The 24496-nt window shown below is 44.9% G+C and overlaps 1 protein-coding gene across 4 annotated transcripts in view; it reads left to right on the top strand.

Annotated features, from left to right (window-relative positions):
- The window catches only part of PPP1R12B (protein phosphatase 1 regulatory subunit 12B), a 174369-nt gene extending 150264 nt beyond the window's left edge, over window positions 1–24105 (top strand). For all 4 annotated transcript variants that reach the window (XM_077839524.1, XM_077839522.1, XM_077839521.1 and 1 more), the window contains 6 exons: window positions 323–339; window positions 1996–2143; window positions 3676–3780; window positions 4083–4136; window positions 5606–5656; window positions 17339–24105. In XM_077839524.1, the coding sequence (XP_077695650.1) occupies window positions 323–339; window positions 1996–2143; window positions 3676–3780; window positions 4083–4136; window positions 5606–5656; window positions 17339–17425 (462 nt within the window). In that variant the 3' untranslated portion in view covers window positions 17426–24105. The remainder of the gene's footprint in view (window positions 1–322; window positions 340–1995; window positions 2144–3675; window positions 3781–4082; window positions 4137–5605; window positions 5657–17338) is intronic.
- The last annotated feature ends 391 nt before the right edge of the window (window positions 24106–24496 follow it).

The raw sequence follows: 24496 nt of genomic DNA, 5'->3' as shown, positions 1-24496 counted from the left end.
CCACAATGTTATGATTTTGGAAACTTGGATTTTGCCCAGTGTCTTCAGTACTTGTCATTCCTTTTCAGTAGGTTGAAACCTGAAATGCTGCAGTGAAGTCATAGCAATTGAGAGGTTATGGGAAAAGATCAGAGATTTGTGGTTTGGATACGTGAGATAATACAGTTTGGATAAATGGGATAAAGCTTGTAGCAGTGTTCTTGGGGCTTGCTTTCAGAGTTGGAAAGTAGCTCCTAAGTGCTGTGGCGGCAAATCTGGAGCTGACGTGTTAATGTTGTCTCACTTGCTAATCCTGTTTTCTTTTGTCTCCCTCTTCCTTTAGCATGAAAGACTTTCCAGGTAAGAGCTTTACCATACACATTTTCTAATTAATAGGTATAAATGGTATATTTGTCTTGCCTCCTACGTTCACAGCACTCTAAATGAGTAGCATTTCCTGCTTATTGGAGATGAAACAGGGATCAGGGTCCAGGACTAGGTCAATTCCAAAAAGCGTTCCCTTGATATAAGTACTTGCCTCATGCAAGTTTTGGAACCATTCTTCTCCCAGAAAGAAATCACATAGGCAGTGACTCAGCAAGGGGAAAGAAATTATCCTTTTCACTGCCGTTTGAATGGGTGGGGAACCTCTCCGCCAGCGAGGCAGAACCATACCTTGGGGGAAAGGTTGGCAGAAACCGCTGACTCGTATATCCTTGTTTGGCAGGGATGGGGCCAATACCCCATTTTCTGAGTTTCCAAGCTGTAGGTGACCACGTTGTCCAGGAGTTCCTCATGTGAACTTCATTTAAGCTTTGCACTGAGTTCCATGTCTAGTTGGCAGCCGGTGTCAAGTGGAGTGCCCCAGGGGTCGGTCCTGGGGCCGGTTTTGTTCAATATCTTCATAAATGATCTGGAGGATGGTGTGGATTGCACTCTCAGCAAATTTGCGGATGATACTAAACTGGGAGGAGTGGTAGATACGCTGGAGGGCAGGGATAGGATACAGAGGGACCTAGACAAATTGGAGGATTGGGCCAAAAGAAATCTGATGAGGTTCAATAAGGATAAGTGCAGGGTCCTGCACTTAGGACGGAAGAACCCAATGCACAGCTACAGGCTAGGGACCGAATGGCTAGGCAGCAGTTCTGCGGAAAAGGACCTGGGGTGACAGTGGACGAGAAGCTGGATATGAGTCAGCAGTGTGCCCTTGTTGCCAAGAAGGCCAATGGCATTTTGAGATGTATAAGTAGGGGCATAGAGAGCAGATCGAGGGACGTGATCATCCCCCTCTATTCGACATTGGTGAGGCCTCATCTGGAGTACTGTGTCCAGTTTTGGGCCCCACACTACAAGAAGGATGTGGATAAATTGGAGAGAGTCCAGCGAAGAGCAACAAAAATGATTAGGGGTCTGGAACACATGAGTTATGAGGAGAGGCTGAGGGAACTGGGATTGTTTAGTCTGCGGAAGAGAAGAATGAGGGGGGATTTGATAGCTGCTTTCAACTACCTGAGAGGTAGTTCCAGAGAGGATGGTTCTAGACTATTCTCAGTGGTGGAAGAGGACAGGACAAGGAGTAATGGTCTCAAGTTGCAGTGGGGGAGGTTTAGGTTGGATATTAGGAAAAACTTTTTCACTAGGAGGGTGGTGAAACACTGGAATGCGTTGCCTAGGGAGGTGGTGGAATCTCCTTCCTTAGAAGTTTTTAAGGTCAGGCTTGACAAAGCCCTGCTGGGATGATTTAATTGGGGATGGGTCCTGCTTTTGAGCAGGGGGTTGGACTAGATGACCTCCTGAGGTCCCTTCCAACCCTGATATTCTATGATTCTATGATTCCAGAATGATAGCAGTGACGTTATATCAGTGAATGTTCTGAGCTGCTTCTGGTAGGTGTTGAGATGTTTCTTGGAAGGCTTGAGTCCTGACCAGTCATGGTCACACTGACCGCATCTCAGCTGTTCCCAGGCTGATCTCTACTCTTCTCTACTAGAGTTGGATCTTGTTTGTTTGTAGGTTGGAATCAGCAGGTACAAGCCCTACCACCAGTGACTCGTACAGCGATCGTGCCGCCAGCCGCTCCAGTGCTTACACCAGAAGAGAGAACCGCCTGGCTTCCCTCAGCAGTAGAACAGAGGAGGACACTAACAGGGACTATAAAAAAGTAGGGCTCTTTTATATGTAATATTTCTACCCCATATACCCTAAGCGCTGCCTATTTGAGCTGTAGCCTTCTTGCAGAAACCTGAGGTCTGCTGGGAGGAGCTGTGAAAGATTAAAAAGGGAGAGTTTTCAGGAATCACTAAGTTACCTTGCAAGCAAAGGGTTATTTTATCAGCCCAGCCATCTCAGGGTTTGTTTCTCCTGACTTCACTGTCTGCTGGAATCACGCTCCTTCGAAGATATAAAAGAACCATGGACTCAGGGAACGAGAGAAGACTGAATACACAGGAAAGAGGCAAACAGGCTGAAGAAGTGCTCCAGCTCAGAGTGGTTTGCTTTGTTAACATGCAGGTAGTTTACAAAGTTCCTTTTCAGGGGAATTTCTCAAATGACAAAGATGAAAGCATCTGAAAAGTAGCTACACAGTCTGAGTGGCATTTCGGAAAGCCTTATCTTGCATTATTGCTGGGTAATGTTTGCTCGATGTTTATAACCACTGGTTTTCATTACAGTCTTCATCTGCTTTGAATCAGCACCAGGATGAAACCTGGAATGCTAGTCAGCAGGGAAAACCAAAATACATTGTTTGGTATTATGAGCTAAGGGGAGCGTACTATACGTCCGTGGGCTTTAAGCTACCACCTTATATAGCTATTTTGGAAGAACCTAATTTAACTCTTGCCTTAATCCTTCAATAACTAAAGCTAAGGGGTGAAATCATTCTTTAACCTGATCTTAGAGCAGAGAGGAACGTGTGTGTGTGTGTAAAATAAATGAAATAAAATATGGTAATAGCAAGTCACAACTGTTGAAAGGTGAACAGATTAAGGTGATCTTAATTCCCAGGGATGTGAAACCCTAGAAGGTACTTCAGTTTAGTTTTTTAAACTAAAAACTAGTATGGTGAGAGAGGACTCCATCTGAATTAGAAACCAGCGTCTCCTTAACAACCAGTCAGCGTGCAGGACTATAACGTTCCAGCACAGTTTGCCTAAAGGCATTTGTCTTGCCTCTCTGAGAGGTGGGAAGTACTGATGGACTCAGGAATTGGTGAGGCTGGTAATCTTTCTCCCTGGTAAAATTTCTTGACTGTTATTTCTCTTCCTTGAAGTGAAACCATGTAAGAGCAGAGCAACACACTCTCAGCTGAATTATAGGTTTAGGTCTGGTCAGCCAACTCAGTGATGTTGATTGAACATCTGAGTTCTTTATTATATTAAATTATTAAGATAGGCAAGCCATTCTTAAAAATGCCACAGGCAGTAGACAAAGAAAAGGGACTTAAAGAAACTACAAAAGCCACAACAGACCTTCTTAATTTCTTTTATGGGATCAGTTTATTAGGACTGGGGGGGAAAATCAGCGCAGAAGAGTTGAGCCATTCTTAGAAAGTGGTGGCAATGCAGAAATGGCTCTAAAACCTGGTACTGGTGTTCAGAGCTGTGGAGCAACACGTCTCCATGCAGTTGTGACTGTTAGGCAGGCTCATACGATAGGCACAGAGCAATTCAAATACCTGGCTCCCTGTTTCAGCTCTACGAGGGCGCGCTGTCTGAAAACCAAAAGCTGAAATCCAAACTGCAGGAAGCCCAGCTGGAGCTGGCTGATATCAAATCAAAACTGGAAAAAGCAGCCCAGGTAAGGAGGAAAGGGGCTCCAGAACTGGGGAGATGAAGACAGGAGGAGGGGGTGTTGGCTGATGAACCTATGATTTGGAGGTGCTGGTACGGTTTCCATAAAAGAAAATTGTGCTTGCTTGTAAAGTGCTTTGGATTCTCTAAAAGGTGCTATTGAAGTAGAAAGTATAATTGTTCATGCTAACTACATTAGGCTCCTTGTAAAAACAGCTTTCTTACATATGGAGGTTCTGGCCATTCTCTTTGTGCTGTCCATGTGCATGCCACTCTGTTTTAATAACTTTCTATTTTTAATTGAAATAGCAGAAACAGGAAAAAACCTCTGACCGATCGAGTATGCTGGAAATGGAGAAAAGGGTATGTGTTTGTGTCCCATTCTTCGATTCTTATGGCTCTGATGTGCATGTTAGTTTCCGGAAGGAAAATGTTAATTAAAAACATGGGCACATTTTGTTTCTGCTCCATGGAATAGTGCTTGCGATAATACAGGAGTTCTGATCTTGGCTCCCCAAGCTTTTCTGCTACTGTAAAACAATTAAACTTAACTGTCTACCTTATCACAAGATGCTACAGAACCACAATTGACCCTTCATGGCAATTCCTTGTGCAATTCCAGTGTGGAAATTCCTTCTACATCCTCCTAGTCTTCACTAACACAAAGGACCATCTCAACAAAAAACCCAATCCTTTCCAGTCAAGTGGGTAGTATCTTATACCTTGAAATATGAGCCTCTGAGCACTCCCTTCCCCGATCTGAGCAGTCAAATTCACAGCAGTAAATCAAAGATGTAAATTGCCATTCCTGGCTAAAGTGATAACTTTATCCCATTGTTTACACCGTGTTTGATTCATTAGATTTTGGAGCCTTCTGCTAGTTGTGAGGATGGGGTTTAAGTCCAATTCCTGGAGTGAAAGACCTGAGCTACTGGTGTGCAAACACATACCAGTGTTCAGAGATGGTCACATTCAAGCATCCTGAGTTTGGACAGTAGCAAAGATTTTCTCCTTGGCCTGCACATAAGCCTATACTGTCTTAGGGCATGGCTACGCTGGACACTTCAAAGCGCTGTCTCGGCAGCACTCTGAAGTGCGAACGTGGTCGCACACGAGTGCTGGGAGAGAGCTCTCCCCACGCGCCTGGTAATCCACCTCCACACCTTTAAAGCGCTCTGACTTGCTGTGCTCGGGGGGGGGGGTTTGATTTTTCACACCCCTGAGACAGCAAATTAGAGCGCTCTAAAATGTAAGCGTAGCCAAGCCCCAGATCTCATCAGATCTCTCCAGTTAGGCAGGGCTGAGCCTGGTCAGTACTTCGTTGAGGGCTCTTCAGCAGACCTGTAGGTGCTGCAAGCAGTGGTGGTAGTGTTTGAGTCAATGGCTTTCTTCCCCTCTTCTGAGAGGGCTCAAGCCAGTGCTGCAGCAGGAAGTCCTGAACAATTGTGGATACTAGAACCCATAATGCAGTTTCATAAAGGGGGCATAACTGGGTTCTAGTTCAATTCCAATTCATTGGCGGGAGGGCGGGTAGTTCTGCCTCCTCAAACGCCCCCTGCCATTTCAATCACATACAGCTTTCTTACATCCTGTCTTTAAAACTGTCTAGTAACACTGCATGTGAGTTTAACAGCTGCCATGCTCCACCCCATTGATGGCTACACTTGACTGGTAGATGAAGTAATTCCTGCTTTTGTGAAGTGCTTTGGGATACTTTTCTATGAATGTCACTATAGAAATATAAGCTGCTATTTTTTGCTTTGAAGAAAAAGTATTGAGTTCTTCCCCAAATCTGCCGCATGATCATCAGTGTTTTGAATGTTTCTAAACAGGGGAAACGAGCCCTCGAGCGGAGACTTTCTGAAATGGAGGAGGAGATGAAGGTATGAAAGAATTTGCTCACCCCTTTTTCCCTTCTGTGTTTAGGATTAATGATTGAAGAGGTTATCATGCAGGAGTGGAGTATGTTGTGGGGGGAGGTGCCCTATGTAACCCTCTGTGTGTGTCCCTTTATGCAATCTTGACTTGAGTTACTGACCATGTTCTCAGAGCATGGTCTGATGCTAGAATTGCTGTATATGATCACTCAGTCAGTTGCACCTCACGCTGGATCTGTGCCCGTGCTGTTTGATCCCACAACCGTGAAAGCTATTTCTCCAAGAGTGCTTTCAGGAACTGACCTTCTGTGATCTCCTGGGTGAGCTTTGGTGTGCTGACCCTGCATGCCCTGGAGTAGTAGGCAAGCTAAAGTAAAGCCCTCAGTATTTCATTTCATGTGAACTGGAAAGGCAAAGGAGTTTGTCAGGGAGGTGATGCTGGCTTTGAGAAGTCTCACACAGCAGCCAGGGGAAAACTTAAAATGATTGTATTTCTGCCCTCCCTTCTGAGAGCACGTTGCTGGAAGGAAATCTCAGTGAGTCATCTTGGTACAGAAGATTGTTGTCAGACTTCCCTATATTTGTTCACTCTTACCCCCATTGAAATCCACAGGGATGCTCAGTAGCATGTGCCCTCTCAAAGCAGCGACTGCCCCACTCAAACAACTCCTTTGCTTTGCCATTTCTCCTGCCAGTCAGCTGCATGGAAGGACTGCCATCCTCGCTTGAAAGCCCTGCAAGCACTGAGCTGGCTGGCACTGCTCTGGAGTCAGCTTATTCTGATGTGGGGGAGGCAGCATGTTGTGCTGTCCCAGTGAACCGAAGGCTTTAAGCTGGTTTTGCAACGTTACATCATCTTCTGTAATACGCTCATGCTGACATTGATAGAATGCACCTCTTTGTTCTCTCCCCCGGTTCGTTTCCCCTTGAACGCAATCCAAGTGGGATGTAGCTTCATCACTTTAAACAAAAAGGAGGATTCTCCTCGTGAGGGTTAAGAGCTAACCTATTGCAGTGATGAAAGCAATTTCCTGCCTTTCTGGAGATGGTTCCAATTTCACATTTGCTCAAAGGAGCTTCAGATTTTTACTGAGCACAATGAGTCTTTGAAGTAAAGCTCCAGTTGGCTATTCCTGTATCTTAAATTCAAATTACTAGAGGATCTCGACTTCCTGGTTGTAGACAAGGGCTCAGAGATAGTCCTACAAAGTGAGGTTCTGGGCACAGTCCGGAGATGTCAGTGTCCCAGGAAGGCCACGTTACGACACTGTCACATATAATTGCATGCTCACATAGGGAGGCAGACATCCTGCTACCATGGAAGAACCTGAATAGAGCAGGGAGAATGAAGAACTTGGAATGTAATTGTTAATTGTGGGTAAACAGAGTTCAGCTGGAGTCTTTGTGGATGGACCTTCAAACAGCAGTTTGATTAGCAGAAAATAAGTTTGAAATCCACACGTACTAGCTGGTGGGAGAAGAGGGAGTGGAGGCTAGATGGTCACATGTATACATTTATTTTAAATATAAGCACCAGAATAGTGAGCATTTCATCACCACAGAGACATTGTTCTTGCTTGTAGCCATGAAAATGTGACTCTCAGGGTAACCATGTTCCCCTATTTTTACAGCAGTCACACTAACAGTGGGCTTGTCTGTATGAACACTTAGTTTTCAGCAATCTGAGGTGTAAATCTTCCTCGTGGTAAGTATGCATGTGGACCACAAAGCAGCTTAACCTGCAGAGTAAACAGGCCAATCGATGGCCTGTCAGTTCTGTGTGCTTCAGTGCATTTGATGCTGACAAACTACTGAGACTGGCCTACCAGAGCCCCTAGACTGACACTTATTCTTTTCATCAACTGCTTTTACCCATTCATAGCCTCACTTTACTGTGCTCCTCCTGAAGAAAGCAGCCAGAGTGACCTGGTGTTAATAGAACAAAGATAGATTCACCCTGACTGCAGCTCCTCTGTGCTGCCATTACGTTTTGACTTTGTTACTCTTGCAGAAAGTTCATAAGAACGCTGTCAGACCCTGCTGTGTTGTAGCATTTCTTGGCTGCCAGCCACTCATTAAGAGGGTATAAATTGCTGAGCTAGAAATGTTAAATGAGGCAATGCTTGTGCTGGACTGTTAAAAAAGCAGACTACTCACTATTGTCTTACATCTTTCCTGAAAGTGAGAGAATCGACACTGTCTTATCAGCTGAACGAGAGGGTTAAGAGAATAAGCATTTTAATCTCTAATGTGTGAATGGCACTATGAAGACTAAAGCATTTCCCTGTGTGCTTGTGTGTCACTCCCAACACTGCCACCAGAGAGGAACCTGCTGACCCCCATCTTCCCCTTGCTTGCTAGTCTTGTATATTCTCTGCCTAGCGAACTGAAGTGGTGTCAGTTGAGCCAGTTCACTAGGTTTCCTTTACATGGAAGGCATAGAGGCGTGGGATGTGAAATGTTCCAATAATCCAACATCTTGGGTCATTGGCACGAGAGTTAATCCTGTAATTTTCAGAAGGTTTCCTTCCATTAGTCATAACAAGTTTTGAGTTAATCTGGGTCTGACCGATTTCCAAGTTCCCTGTTCCTTTGGTATTTGTCTTGCTCTCCTCCTGCTCTGTGCATCAGGTGTCCTCCAATAGACTGATTCCAACCAGAGTGAATAGAGAGGACTTGAATCCCATTGTAGCAGACTCTCTAGGGCTAGAGAAGCAGGTGAGGATCACACACAGTGCTTGGGCATACCGGGTAGAAAGCTTTTCTGCCCCATCTTGTGCTTCAGAATACTAGTTACTTGGCTCCCCCAATTCATGGACTTAGCCTGATGCTAAGGTAGCAACCAAAAAGCAGGGAATAGCATAAAGAAGAAAATAGCTGATCCTGAGAAATCATCGGTGCGTGAAGAGAAATGTGCACACAGTCACGCTCTTGCTGAGGTGATAGAGCAGTGCAGAATGTTTCCCTGACTAAATCTAAGGTGTGCTGATCTGACTGAAGGTGCAGGAACCTGGTTAGTGAAGCAGAAAGAAAATTACCATTTATGATGCATTGAATTCGATGCCCAAGCTCCCAAGATTGCTCCATTCTCCTAAAACAGGATACAGGAAACTTCCATTGAAATCAACGGAAGCTGCCCATATTGGCAGCAGAAGAGGGATCCCAGCATTTGGTGAGATGTTTGCACTGAGCCCTCTTGAAATAGCTGGATGCTCTAATGCACGGATTCTCAAACTGGGGGTCATGACTCCAGGTCATGACAGGGGGGAGGGATAGCTCAGTGGTTTGAGCATTGGCCTGCTAAACCCAGGTTTGGGAGTTCAATCCTTGAGGGGGCCATTTAGGGATCTGGGGCAAAAATTGGGGATTGGTCCTGCTTTGAGCAGGGGCTTGGACTAGATGACCTCCTGAGGTCCCTTCCAACTGATATTCTGTGACTCTTCAGGGGGTTGTGAGATTATGTGGGGGTTGCGAGCTGTCAGCCTCCACCCCCAAACCCCGCTTTACCTCCAGCATTTATAATAGTGTTAAATATTTTTTTAAAAAGCATTGTTTTACTTTAATTTATAAAGGTGGGGGGGGGTGTTGTCACACTCAGAGGCTTGCTGTTTGAAAGGGGTCACCAATAGAAAAGTCTGAGAACCAGTGCAAATGCATTGCCTTTGACTGATGCAGGCCCAAGATGCTGGAAATTTTGTTCATGGACAGCTGCATTGGACAGCTGTTCTGTAGCCCAAGTACCAAGAAAGGCAATGAGCAATTATAGCAGTCTCACTCAGGATCTGGTATTTGCTGTTGGCTTTGGGCCTGGCTTTTTGGCCATTACCAGGCTTTCTTTGAGTGTAAGAACTGGAAAGCTGGCTTTCCCCGCAGTGCTTCACCTTGCTGGGAGTGTACACGCATCTCCACACCGTAGTCAACCCCAGATGATTGTAGGTTGCAGTGCTGCTGAGGCCAGGCTGTGCGGAGTTGCTGGCATTCTGAGGTTTGGATCCAGTATCTGAATTGGAATATGAACATTGTCTCTAAATCAATATAATGTTTTCTCTCAAATACATACCTCTCACTTTACAGCTTAGATCTATTTTATGTTTGTTCTATTCTTGCCAGCCACACAGCTCCAATGAAACACTGCAGCTTAACTGAAAAACCAAGAGGGGACGGCAGTTCTCTTGGTGTCTGTTTTGATGGCAGTATCGTAAGCGTATCAGTCTCTCAATATTTGTCAATTGAGATCATATTTGAGGCTGACTGCTCTGGCCTAATAAAGGTGCATGAATATTCATAGTGAGAGACCAGTTTGGCCTGGACAAATTAGGGATAGACTATGACTCATTTCCCTAGTGTAGGATATTGCCTCCCTGCCATTCATGAGGAGATTTCTTTCCAATTCCATTACACATGTTCATTGCAATGTGCTAAGGCCATTGTTTGTTCTTTCATATTGATGTGTAAACTGCACTCATTTTGCCGATCAGCTGAATGCTAAATCCTTTTGCAAATCCTCACTAATTTTCTCCTTGCACCAAATGCATAACTTACACTGCCATTGACACCAGTGATGAATTTGGCCCCTTGTATCAAATGTTCAATGCTACATAAAATGAATCGTGCTGGTGAATGTAAAAACAGACTGAGTAGCAGTAGCTGTTTTGTTACTTGTAACGAGCACATAATTTAAGTTTGACAACACTTACATTAAGCCACTTCCCTCTATTCACCCCTGCTGCTTATGTTTATCTTCCAAGGCTTTAGGGTTAGCTCTCCTGGTTCCTGACTTGTTCAATAAAGTACTTTGTCCCTCAGTTCCATCTTAATGGTATTTGCTACTGGTTTATGGCATGGGGATCTCAAATGCCCTTTGCAGCTGCCCTTCTCTTTAATACACAGGTACAGCCCTCAGACGCTGCAGGTCCCAGCCTGCAGTGGCCCCTCTGGTGACTCTGGTCAACACTGGTTTATGCAAATTGGGTGTAGTCCTTCAGCTCTTGCCCGTACAGTTCAGGAAAGACTTGTTGCTCCAGTGAACAGAGGCCTCCTTTTTAATCCACCATATTGACTAAACTGCACAAATGGCATTACCTTTCCAGTGGCTGCCTCCCCTCTTAACCCATCCACCGTATGCCCACGCACTCGGAGGAGCGTTTGACTCTTTGAATTTTCAGAGAACACAAGATTTTAAACTGACACGATCAAGGCCTAGATTTTTTTCACTTTTGAATTTAGGATTGTTCTTCTCATGCCTGTTTCAGTCTCTGCTCAACTTCCCTGCACCCGTCTCCACGATACAGCCTTGTATCTAGCACATGCTTTGCCTCTGTTGGACTGGCTAGTGGTTGGTCCTGCTGGGAAAAGGAAACTGTCAAGTCCTCAGTCACTTCCTGTCACTTGAACTTGGCATGTGTATTGCCATTCGTGGCATAAGAAGAATATCATCTCTGAATAATGGCTGACATGCAGCTAGTGTCTGTGTTGCTCTCACTGCTTTTGCTTTTACTGTGTGTCTTCCATGCTTTCCTTCATCTTGTCTTTTCCCTCTCCTGTAGCAGCTATAACTGTACTAATCTCATTTTAACAGGTATCAGAGGAGCAGCCATATCAGTCTGTGTTCGCAAAAAGAACAGGAGGACTTGTGGCACCTTAGAGACTAACCAATGTATTTGAGCGTAAGCTTTCGTGAGCTACAGCTCACTTCATCGGATGCATAAGTGAGCTGTAGCTCACGAAAGCTTACGCTCAAATAAATTGGTTAGTCTCTAAGGTGCCACAAGTCCTCTTTTTCTCATTTTAAGGTATTCATCTCTATATTGCCCTGGGTCCATTGATTTCTTTTGTTAATTGAGAATGCTGTGTTCCTAGTATGCCTGCTGTTTAGTGTGGCATCATGAAGAAATATATTTCTCTATTTAAAAAAGACTAATTCATTGGGAGCTGGGTGGCTTGAGGCACTGAATTTTCACTGACTGAGATCGGTGCTCAAATTTAGCTTGGGTGGCTGAGAGAAGAATTGAGTGGTGATTTCGGAGGGGATGCATGAACACATGCACTTTGGCACGATTGGTAGATGACCAGGCACCCGAGTAGAAGATGCTGCCGTTCAGGGTGGCAGAGTGGTGAGGGACACAGGATGGAATTGCAGGTCCGCAGCAGATGCACTGATAAAACTATGTATGTGTTTTAGTCTTCATATGGGGATGGATGGTACTTGGGTAGAGAGTGAGGCAGATCAGAGGACTGTAAGGTACAGGTTAGCCTTCCCTTTGCTGTTGGAAATAGCTCTGCAGGCTGGAGAGTGTAGGACAGTAGAGGTAGCATGTGTTGCAGTCTGTATTTTTAAGATTCCTCTACGCAGCTCTACTACAAGAACCCGCTTCACTACACAAAGCTGCTTTTCTTTGAGCAGGAGGTCACATGAAGAGGAAGAATTCGAGATTCTTAGTTGCCCCGGAGCTGCTTTCAAAACCATGGTCCCTGTGGCCAATGAGCCATTGATGTCAAACTCTCTTGTAAGGAAAGTTCAGGTACTGTGCCCAGGGTTACCATGCGTGGCTTTCAAGGACAGTCAGATGGAACACAGCCTACAAGAGAAAGCTGCCATTCTTAATAAAACAGCTGTTTGAGTGGGTTTAGCCTGTAGCAGAATGAATGGTGCCTGAGGCTTCCTTTCTAATACTTCAATGTGTTGTCCAGCCTCTTGTGTGCTTTCACATCTCTCCACTTCGCTCACATTGCTGTTCTTTTTTTTAGTGCTTGTGAACTAAATTCACACTTGTGGCCTCTTATATCCTTGGTCTGTTTTGTCTGTCTTTCTGTCCACTCTGTCTCACTCTCTGCAGAACCTCCACCAGCTCAAACAGATTCACGCCCTGAGGCAGATGAATGAGCAGCTGTTGGCCGAAAACAGGGCCTTGACCCGGGTCATAGCCAGGCTCTCAGCATCCACCGAGCCCCCAGAATCAGAAGAGTTGTAGCTTCTTCCCCTCCAGTTCACCTCGCCTCCTTCCTCTATTCCAGGCAGGTCTTTACTGTTGTTGTCTGAACTGTCCCTTGCCCCTTTTAACTCTTCATGAAGGTGTTTGGTAAGACTGTGGCTCAAAACACAGCATGTGGCAAAGGGGTGGTGGGCAAAGGATTCCCCCCACCCACTCTTAAAAAAACCCAACCTTCCAGCATGACATAATTCTGTGTTTGAACCCAAGGTTTTAGAGTACACTGCATTTGGCTTCTCTGCTCTTTGCCCCACTTTGGAGATGCTGGCCTCATCGCTTTTGCAAATCACTCATACTCCAGGGATGAGGTTTCCATGTGTGGGCTTGGGATTGGAGAGCATAGTTTTGTGTAAATGGAAGACTTAACCCCCTTCTTCCCCCCTCCCCCCCCCCCACTTTCTCAAAAACTGCTCAGCAAAGGACACAGTAGGGGCTGGAATGGATAACAAACTGCTACTCAAAACCAGAATATTTGTCCTTATGCTCTCCTGGGACTCTTCATGCTGATAAATGGACGTGTTACTCGTTTTCTAAATTCCAGTGAGTTTGCTAGCACCGTCCATTATATCTTAAAGTGGGAGCATTTATTGCAGCGTGTAATTGATCATACCAGGTATTATGAGGAGTTATTTCACCTTGGTGTAGCTGTATCAGAGGTCAGTAGCTAGCAACTAAATACTCACTGCCTGTGACACCAGGATTGTCTCAAGTCAGAGTTAACGACCTCCTGGGGAGATTGTGAATAAGCATTACATGTCTTAAATGAGAGAGCTGTTAATAAAAGTCTGGCACTTAGCAGTTGAAAGCTATGTTCTTTTTAACTTTACTTGTATAAGGAAACAGTTTGTCCCCCTCTGTGTTTTGAAAGGCACGCTTTGACTGGGACTTTAATGCAGCATTTACAATATCCCCCAAGCAATCTGTTTAAAGGTTAACATGAACAGGTAGGAGGCATGCAAGATGCATTTGCTTTTTTCACAATTGTTAAATTTACTGCAGAGCAATTACTGTTAGCCCCAAAGTTGTCTGTTTTGATCAGCTTTCCTCATCACATGCCAGGCAGTTAGGTCTCTTCTGTCTTGCTTTTTCTTGCTCAGTGTTAAAATTAAGAGAACTAAAAATGTAAATACTAACTGTCCCCTTCAAGCCCCTGTCAGTCTTGTGTCAGGTTAGTTCAGAGGTACATGGGCACACTCAAATATAACTAGGGAGGCAATGTGTTCCAGCCCTTGGAGCTAGGAGACTTATCCGTATTAGAAATAAGGTACAAATCTTTAACAGTGTGGGTGATTAATCACCGGTAGAAACTACCAAGGGAAGGGGTGGAGTCCCCATCTCTTGAGATCTTCAGATCTACACTGGATGTCTTTCTGGAAGATGAAAAGGAGTACTTGTGGCACCTTAGAGACTAACCAGTTTATTTGAGCATGAGCTTTCGTGAGCTACAGCTCACTTCATCAGATACATCAGATTCTGGAAGATGTACTTCAGCTAAGCCAAAGTTTAGGCTCAGTACAAGCGTACCTGGGCAAAATTCTCTGGCCTGCATAACAGGATGTCGGACTAGATGCTCTAGTGGTCCCTTCCTGGCTCTGCCACTCCTTTATCACCTTAAACGGGGAACCGAGCCTCAGTTTCCCATCTGGAAAATGAAGAAAATCATGGTTACCCTCCTTTCTAAAGTACCTTGATCAACGAACGAAAAGTGACAAGTATTTTCATCCCCATTAACCACTCCATATGCCAGGACGACGGTGCCATTTCTCAAAGGATTTTATTTAATCCCCATCCCTTCGAAAGGTCCCCATCATTTTCTCTTTCCAGTCACACCCTCACTTGTACCTGACATGTGACAGATAAGTGAAATGCATATGCAATACTTCAACATGTAGGAGTCGCTTTACCATCTTGTTACACCAGTCGAACAACGATGGAAGGGATGGCCTGAGGACTGAATTCCCACTGCTGTGTTGTTTCCACTCGTTTTGGTTTTGTATTGACCATAAAAGTGTTCAGCTGCCTGTCCTAATCATTGTCAGTCTGCTTTGTGTCTAACTTACTTTACAAAACTCCAGTTTCCTTTACAGTGAAACAAATAGGGAACCAGTACATTCAGCAAGTAAGGGTGTGGAGGGGGGGATGGTATTTTAAAAGCTTGGCTTTCTGCAGTCAGGTCTGTTCTACTTTCAGAAGCTCCCTTGGGAGTAGTTGATCTTTGTGCAGGGCTGAACCTTTTTAAAAGTACTTGGTTTATTGTTAAAGTTGCATTCTTACTGGTGCAATAAATCGCCAAACCTTGGTGGACCTTGCTTGTAAAACATGGGCAAGGTCCGAGCTCCCTGTAAGCAGTGAAGATTGAGACTCTGCGATGTAACCTCTTCACTCCTTTTGGGAACCCATGACAGATTTATCTGTTCCCGAACCAGGAGACACCAACTGGAGGGTCCCTGGCAGCCATTTGGGTTTTTTCAAGACTTCACAATACACCAAACAGAGATGTAGAGAGGACACCTGCTTCTGGGAAGCATTGCTTGTCTGGAAACTGAATCCTGACATGCAAAGAGGAACCAATGTGATTAAACTGCCTAGGTCTGTTGACCCGACAGTTTGTGTATGGCAGTGCTCAGTCTTGCTTTGGCTGCAAATTGAGTTGGAAGGCAGGAGAGAAGCACCCAGATACCAAATGCTTTCCCTGTGTCACACGGTCTCTTGGGACTACAGTGATGTACAGTATTCTCCATCCACCTAACAGTGGCAAATTAGTTGTTTTTTTAATTGGTAAAATTGACCTATTGCTTAAATTCCAATAAAAATACTCCAAACAAATGCTTGCCTTTCAAACCAACACACAGCCCACCAGCACAACCGTTCAAAACAAAAGATCACTCGTTAAATCCCCACCCTACCCTTGCAACCCACAACCACATTACGTGCACCTCCTGCCTGCATACAAACCATGTAGCCTTTAACTTGGACAATGTGGCGTTGTTACCTTCTCTTTGGCATGTTGAATGTCATTGTGCAGTGGTAGACGTTTGTGCGGGCAGTGTAGATTTGTAGTTGTTTAAGCATGCTTTGTTGGCTTCACTGTTAATGGAGGGAATTGCTTAAGTGGAAATAGTGTGTAATAGTGTGTTTCACTTTTGGGAGTTGTCTGTTGACAGCAGTGTTAATGTAGGTGATCTAATGAGGAAGTAGGGTGGTTGTTTTTCCAGCTGTTTGTGGTATGAGCTGAGTTGGCATGTAATCTAGTGAATTCTTGGCTCCTTATGGGTGTGCTGGATTGTCCGCACTTGAGCAAAATCAACCGATTCTTAAAGATTTGTGATTTTGTTTGGGGGACTTTCCGAGGTATTTAAAGTCCATCTGGAAATTGATATTAATTGACATGGATAACTTATCAGTGTTGCCTATCATTGTCCTTACCCTATCCAGTTTTCAACCGATTGTGGCAACCATGAGTCCAGCTATCCCAGCTTAGTCTATACCAGTGTGATCCATGAGAATTTTTTTGTAGCACAGCTTAGTGTAGACAAGACTAATCTTGTTGGATGTAAACTGCCCTGTCCTCTATCTAGAATTTCTGACTTGGCCATTTAAAGTTGACCTTCAAGGGAAAAAATGGGTTTGTGCCTCTTTCAGCTTTGTGTGGTGGTACCTGGAAGACTTTGAACAAAGGTACTGTTTACCCCGGAGGACTGGTGCACTGACATCCCCAGAGGGGGAAGGAAGAGCCTGCCACTGTTTTGATTTTTAACACCTGTTAACTGAAATTACTAATGAACACTGTGCAGGAAGGAAGGATTTGCTCGGTCAATGTCTTCCTCACTCCTTCAGGTGCAGTATGAAAGCTTGCAGTACACAGCCCTGAGATCCTCCAGAAAAGTCAGGGATGACCAGACTTGCGTCTGAGGTTTTTACTAAGGGCTTGTCTATACTTACCCAGGGGTTGACGCATCGGCGGTCAATTTAGCAGATCTGGTGAAGACCCGCTAAATCGACCACAGATTGCTCTCCCGTCTATTCCTGTACTCCACCGGATCGAGAACAGTAGGGGGAGTCAACAGGAGAGCATAGTGTGGACGCTATTAACATAAACCTTTCCTGTCTCCTTTGTCTATCATAAAGAGGCAAAAACAGGGCATGCACGTAACTTTCTAAAAATACTTCAGGTCACCCTCAAAGAAAGTCTGTCAGTTGTAACTAGCCTTTGGCAATCGATTCACGGTCTAATGGTCAAGCTTTAAAATGATTCCCTCATCCTAGCCCTGCTTTTATCCTGCTGCTTTACCCATTTCATGTAGTGCTGGCATAACTTTAAGAAAGCTGTCTCCGAGCCTCCCACTCGGGGTCCTTTGGCTCGTCCCCGCATCGTCATTCCAAAGAGCTGCCTCTCTGTCCGCATCTGTTCCCATCTCTCGAAAGGGCTGATCAAAATTGCAGAGGGTTTTGGAAAATCTCATAAATGTGCTGACTGCCCCCAGCAAGCAGCAGATGGGAAGTGTTTGGTACTGAAAGCACTCCATGCTCATCCTCTGTCACTCCAGCTTGAGAAGCATATGAGCTGAGTCTCCTGAAATTCTGTAATTCAGTGTGTATGTTCCTTTCCACGGGCCGCTGGCTTCCATTAGCCTGGTGAGGCTTTTGTGACTGTAACAATGAGCCGTGTAACCCTTGCCCTGCCTTTGTCTTTGTACAGGTTTTGACAGAGCTGAAGTCAGACAATCAGAGGCTGAAAGATGAAAATGGAGCACTCATCCGTGTCATCAGCAAACTCTCCAAGTAGGAAGTCGGAGGGAAGGAAGGAGGGGGCTTTTGTGCACAAGCTGCCAACCCTGCCACCCAACCCCCAACCGCCTCTTGCCCTCCAATCAGAAGTACAGCAAGCCTTTCAGCCGTGGGAACAATGCACCTCGCACTCCCCCCGTCCCGTCCCCTCATTGTACATTCCCTTAGCACCCCTCTGAATGCACCCCCCGGCCATTTTATTATTTTTAATTTAAGCATGTCGTGGTATCTTGGACATTTTATTCAAGGGGAAAAGAAACATGCGAACTGGGTTTAAGCTGCCAAAACTTCCTGCCACAAACCCAGCCTTGTCCACATTGGACTCCAGTCAGGAGCAGAGAAGCTTCTACTGTAATAAGTGATACAGAAATGACTCTGTCGAAGTGATCCAACGGGTCCAGAACCTTTGTAGCTGGGGGGCGGGGGGACATGAGCGGGAGCTGTTACACTGAGGATGTACGTCAGCTGCCCACTTGGCATTGGGGAGTCCGGTTACAATGTGATGCTGTGAAAGCCACGAGGGCTTGTTTCTGTGACAGACTGTGATGACAGCTGCTTTGCACGGAGACTCTGTTCTCCTATCGTCCCAGTAGCTGACTCTATTTAATGTACGATTTTAAATTGGTTTGCTATCTTCATTTCTGAATCCCAGTTTCAGACCCCCCCTCTTTGCCCATGCTTCGTTTCTGCAGCCCAGGTGATTGTGGGTCGCTCTGTACTCCTTCCACAGTTGCTATCTCAGTTACTATCCAGGTAATAGCATCTGCTAATTGCATCTGGGCTCTCTCCTCTTGGGGTAAGATTCATCGCTGATATTGGCCGGGGTCTCTGATGAAGGAGAAACTGAAGCAGCAGAGGTCACCTGCTGCCCCCACGTGCACATGTAACAAATCTGGGTGTGAATATCCAGCAGGGAGGTACTCATGCACAAGTAACTAACCCCCATCTTCTTCCAGTAGCAACAGGATGAGCATTTGTCTGTTAGTGTTACTTACAGGATAGCACCCTGCAAAGTACTCGGAGCAGATGTCTGGTGTACTCGTTTTCATTTCCAACAAGAGCAAAAACGAATGAAAATACAGGTGTATTTTGAGCTGGCTTTAAAGGGGGTGAGGGTGGAGAGGCTGTATTTGACTACGTAAAGGATAGCCCGGCCTTTGATGGCAAATCCTAACACAGCTAATACAGCAAGGTTGAGGAACCTTAAGCAATGATCAGTTGCCAGCTGCATGTCATTACAGGGTGCAACTGTTTTCATTTAATAGCGGCCAGAATGAGCCAGTGTGAGGTGTGTACTGGTAACCAGATCTGTGGGGTAAACTGTTTTGATTGCTGGAAGCTAGCAACAGGATTTGACCTGGATGAAAACCTCAATGGACTCTCATGTCCTGTGTACTTAGAACAATTTGGAAGTGTTCACTTCCAAGGGCATTAAGAAGGTGACTCCTCCAGATGTTACACACGTCTCTTTCTAGCTTCCAGTGGAAGCCGGGCATTAACTTGTTAACACATCTGCTGAGCTTACTGTTAGAGGACTACTTGTGGTGGGTTCAGGAAGGGACCCTCCTTCTTTAGAGATTCCAGTGCTGGCGCAGATGATGTGAGTCTAGCCACTATGTTGACGGGGACAGATTAGGAACTTGAACATGGACATTATTCTCATCATTGCTCAACAGGGTAAAGTCTAACTCTGTCTTTAGCATCTCAGTTATTGCTTCAGTAGGTGTTGGCCTGAGGCAAAGTTTCTTATCTCCCTTCCGTTTTTTTGTTTCCAAAACTTTGTTTTGCATCCACCATCCTCTCAGCTGAGCAGGATGACAAGACCCACTTCGGAGCCTCAGTGCTACCCCTCAGTTGGCCAGTGGCATCACTTGTGGGTGACATGAGACACCACTTTTCCTCCTAACGCATTGAGTTGTTACTACTGCAACACATCTAGTCTGGAGGGGAAGAGATCAAAACCAATAATGGCACCTGGGCCTTCTGCCTACTACTGTCTCTGAGCCAGGGATCCATTTTATTCCTTCTAGAACTTCACAGCATCAGGAATTAAAATGGGGCAAATGCTTATCTGGTTTAATTCCTCACACCTTTTCCAAGCGCTGCTCTCCTCTTGTAAGCAGTTGTTCTCTGGGGTTTTCCCCATCCCCCTGGAATTTTCATTTCATGGCCCACTTCTTGCTTCAGATTTGGACTGTTAAGTCTAGATGTGACAGGAGCTTGCTCACTTCCTATGTATGTGGAGGTAGAGGTTCTGCACCTGTCAGTGGGCTATTGAGAGCAATGCCTTTCTGCTGGCCGGTATGCTATTACAAGTCTCTCATCAACACGTTTTCCATTGGACAAGAACCACTGTCTATTTTTTCAACCCATTCTGCAGTATTCCATTCTGCACTGTGAGTTTGCGACTACCTACCTGGACCATTAAAAAGTCTAAATTCAGGGAATCTTTCTTCTTTACTGCACTTGATCCTAACGAAGAATCTGCAATAGGTAATATGGGATGCAAGAGGCACGAACCTCATGTAGTGCCATGCGAAGCCGAGACATTTTAAATTAGGTGTCTGTTTAGTACTAGGTTTATCATCCTAATCTCTGTCTAGGTTAGAACTCAGACCATGACTAGCCAGAGCTACAAGCGTTCCATTGTAATACAGTGCTGCTGTACACCAACTCGGTCAGAATGTTTCTTGGGCGCAGTTGACCTTTGCTGACTTAACTATCCCACTGAGGAGATACGATGTGAGACACATGGCTTTCTATGCTCAAGGCTGAGTGCACAGAAAGCAGTTTTTAAAAAAATGTTTCCTATTTTAATCCATAGCATTTGCCAGAGGTCTCCCCTAGAACACACGAGAGCTTTTTCCAAGCAATTGCTTGGGGGTAAACCCATTTTTATCCAAGAAACTTATCATAACTTGTAGCTGCAATAGCTGAGGGACAATTTTAATGTGCTTCTTAATTTATATAGCAGGCTTTCCTGATAAATTATTTTCCCATAACAAGCAGAATTCACACCTGTCTTTTTAACTGGCAGTGAAATCTAGAGAAGTTTCTTCTAGATAAAAATTGCTGTTTTTTTGGCATGCAAGGGTTAGATTTTAGCCAGGTTGTATGCAAGGATGACCTGGCATTGCAGTGACTCCTAGAATTTTCTCTGTCAAATAGAAATTTGGTGAGGAGGAAAACATGGAAGTTTAGATCTGTGTGTTCTACACACACTTGGGAAAGGTGGAAAGTGCAGGGTTTGTGTAAGAATTCTGTTTAAATTGAGAGAGGAGTCCTCTGCCTCTTACAGCTACTTCCCCACCCACAAAAGACTTACATCAAAGCTGAACTTCAGAAATACTCTCGCACCTTTTGAAGTGCTTGCACATCTCTTATAAATCCTTATGCTGCAAGCTCTGTGCAACTCTACCTTTGACTAGCTGGACCACGGAGGTAACAAAGGACCACAGACATAACCCGAAAGGAGGAAGAAATGTTCTTGAGCGTGGACTCGGGTTTCAGTTTCATTGCTCACAAATTGCGAAACTAGGGTTTATTGAAGTGGGAGCAGGTCTGTTTGTCAAAGGTGAGTTTCGGGTGAAATCAAAGGCTTGCTAAGAGGTGTACCTGAGGTGTTGGAGTGTGCAAAAAAGTGCTCTCCACTTGCATAGGGAATGTAGCTAGTCTTGAAAGCTGCCAACGTGGGACGGATCTGGAGTGATGGGCTGTATTGGCTGGAGATTAAGGTTGGTGTTCATATTTTTGAGAAAATGTGAATGAATTGGAGGTCATTGAATGGGAGTGACTTCTGAGCTATTAAAGGACAATGCATTTTTTAAAAAGAGAACAGAGGCAAAGCTGAGTCTGTATAGGATAGGGGTATTGTCAGTGTGGCTTCAGTTCTGTCACACCGTAGGACTGGAGATTTTATCTAATGGATATTGATGTGCAACAGTAGTGACAGCAGCTCTCTGTACCAATATTGATCTGCTGTGCGTTGATGTAGTGAATTGATTAGTCTAGAGAGCAGGCCAAATGTGCCTCAGCCAATCAGAGAGCAACTTATCTGCAGTGGTGCAGGTTTTTATAAGCATACTGCACTCTTACGAATAAGGTGGTTTCAGACTGGTTAAGGGTTTTTGTATCTTTTTAGTTTTGATCAGTGAATAAGTGGGCCATACAGAAATCGGATTGGCTGGCACAGTCTCCGGGTAATTTTACAGCACTTCCATTTCATCACAAAGTGTTGTAGATAGAACCCAGTTGGTTTGGGCTTTCACCAGCCAGTACAGGTCTTTCTCCCTTATCGCTGTCAGTCATGATAAGACACTCGAGCATGACCAATAATCAATCAGTTGACAAAGTGCATGTGACACAAGTATTGTACTACTCTCTTTGAATTGTGAAGTGTCTGTTGGTGAAAGGTCAGTTCAGTCCCAACTTTGTTTGGAAGGACCTGATTTAAAGGCGTCAGGATTATGTCCATTGTGGAAATGTGTCTCAGAATGAAGAGTCTGCTAATCTGGGCTAGTGACTATTGTGCTCGAGTCTAGCTGGTGGGAAGCAAGTTAGGTTGTTTTCAAAGCCAGTCTGTAAAAAGCTTGTCAATCCATAACACATCTCAGCCCCCTGCAGGAGAAAGGATGTTCCAACTCTCATTCTACCTTTCATTCTTGGGGATGAGCGAGCTGGTAAGAACTTCACCATGTTTGCACGGGATAGGTTGAAGAAATCTTGCCATTGCTAATAGAGGACATTCTCCTTGCTGACTGCAATATCTAGAGTGAGTCTCCAGACCCGATAACATAGCCTTCATCTCTGAGGGCCTTTCTTGGGTTTGTCTGATTCGTCCATCGGCTAGGTAGAGCCTCTAACTTTCCAAGGGTAATGGAGTCTCAGGCCACGCTTTGAAATGCTGGTCATGTTATACATATGCTTTAAAGTTTCCACTTTTCTTCTTTCCTGTCCTCCTCCACCAAATGCCAAAGGCCATAGCTCCTATTGCTTTTTCTAGGCTATCGCACTGCTGATCTGTTCAAGGTGCTTAAATGTTATCTCCTTGTTTCTGGCTCTGAAGGGACAGCCCGAAAAATTCCGAGTGACCTCGCTGGGATAAATCAAGTGCAGATTTGCACTGAGCCAGCAAAGGGGCTATCCTTACCATGATTGGGTGTTGAAAACAAATCTAGGTCTGGGTGCTTTGTGGTGCTGAGCAGAATTCAGAGGTGGTCCACAAAATATGGCTGTGTGGAAAAGGTATGTGTTCTCAACCATACAGGCCTTCCTTAATTCAGAGCCACCAGCATCGGTGTTTAGGGTTGCTTAGTTTCTTGTCTTCGGCAATAACTTACCGAAGAAATGCTCCCTTTTGCTAGCTAGTGATCAGGTCGTTTGATGCATCGGGGAGTCCTCTTGCATAGACTTGTCCAGAGCCCATTTCAGAGGGAGGAAGAGTTGTCTTGCCCCCAGTCTGAGGTTCACTTGCAATTGTTCCGGGATAAAAGGATCTGATAGTGACTGATCACTACCCATAAATGCAGACTGTGGAAGGCCTCTGTCTGCCTGCTGTTGCTGTAAACTGGCTGATAAGCCATACTAGACTGCAGGAAGGCGAAGAGAATGAAGACTGTCCGAGCTTTGCAGCTGTCATTGGTGAGAGGAATCTCTGAAGCTGGAATTCTTGTCTGACCCTTCCAAATCGACTCTGGCTGTATTCATGATCCTTTATTTTGCAGTAGGTTCCCTTTTTCCATACTTCCATCTTGGTTATGCCCTTTCCCACTGGACTGTTACCATCTGGAAGCACAGAGCAGCTCCTGAAGCATTCCTGGAGCCAGGCGTTTGGAATCAGTAATTCTCCTCGACTCTCTCTGCTTTCGCTGCCCTCTGCAAAGACGGATTGATGTGGGAGCTGAAGTGGGTTCTAGCTTAGAAAGTAAAATGGCCTTTTAAGAAAAAAAAAAAAAAAAGGAATTGAAATAGGGTTGGAAAAAATCCACAGTGCTAATTTCCTGAATGACTGCTTAGCTCACTGAAGTGTTTGTAGTTAGACCTATCTTTGAGGTACTGTGGAGTCTCCAGCCCCTGGGAGCATCCCATGAGCAGTTCACAGAAAGCTGCGCCTGAAATTCAGACCAGACTTAGAGTTGATTCTTCTTCCTCCTTCAGTCTCTTTCCCCTAAAGGCCAATCTCCTAATTCTGCCTGGGGTGAGAATTGGTTACTTGATTGATGTGGTTCTTTAAATAGTTCCCTGGGCAATGATCTGGCTGCAGCAGGGCAAAACACCTGGTGAGCTTCGTTTTCCTGAGCATATCCTGTCGAGGAAGCCAGGCGTTTGCCAGGGAGTGTGCTCGCTCCTAGAACGCTAACCCTTGGAAGAGATGAATTGACTGTGGTGTTGGTGCCTCACCTTTCCAAGCAGTAAGTGTGCTGTACTTACCTTTCGTAAGGAGAGTTTTACAGCTCGTTGTAAATACACTACTTGGAGAAAGCTTATGAAATGGTGGGGAAGAATGTATTTTTATGCAACTTTGAGTGGCCTTTCAAACCTTGAGACGAACGATTTGTTTTACTGGTGGTTGTTATATAGTATTATGTGTTTGAAAGTTTGGGAATAATATTCACAGCTATATGATGCTTGTAAACACAACAGTATTTATAAATGGATAAAATAAAACAGTGTTTTAACTTTTGCCTCTCAGTCTGTCTCGCAGGGTGTGGAATGGTGACTATGAATGCATACAGACCTGATGATTCCCCCCACAGTCAATGAGACACAGGGTAGGGCAGACTTGGGATGGGTCTTTCCCTTCTGCTGAGCCTCTTACATTAAAGATGAAGTTAAAAGTACAGAAAACGTTCTGTCCCCTTTATCACTCTCATGTCTCTCAAAGGCTTACCAGAAATTTCCTTCTGGTTTTGTTTTTTTGCATTAGAAATACCTGGTCCTGACTCACTTGAGGGCAGGACAAACTTCAGTTCTGGCTTCAGCCCATTGTTACCTCCCTGGGGAAGACTGATTCATTTTTTGCTGTTTAATTTGATCTGGGGCAACTGACCAGTTTGTCTGTGTGTTTATA

This window comes from Eretmochelys imbricata, chromosome 21 (assembly GCF_965152235.1).
Source record: "Eretmochelys imbricata isolate rEreImb1 chromosome 21, rEreImb1.hap1, whole genome shotgun sequence".
NCBI lineage: Eukaryota > Metazoa > Chordata > Testudines > Cheloniidae > Eretmochelys > Eretmochelys imbricata.
Note: the sequence above shows the minus strand (reverse complement) of the source record. Positions and strands in the feature narration are given on the sequence as shown.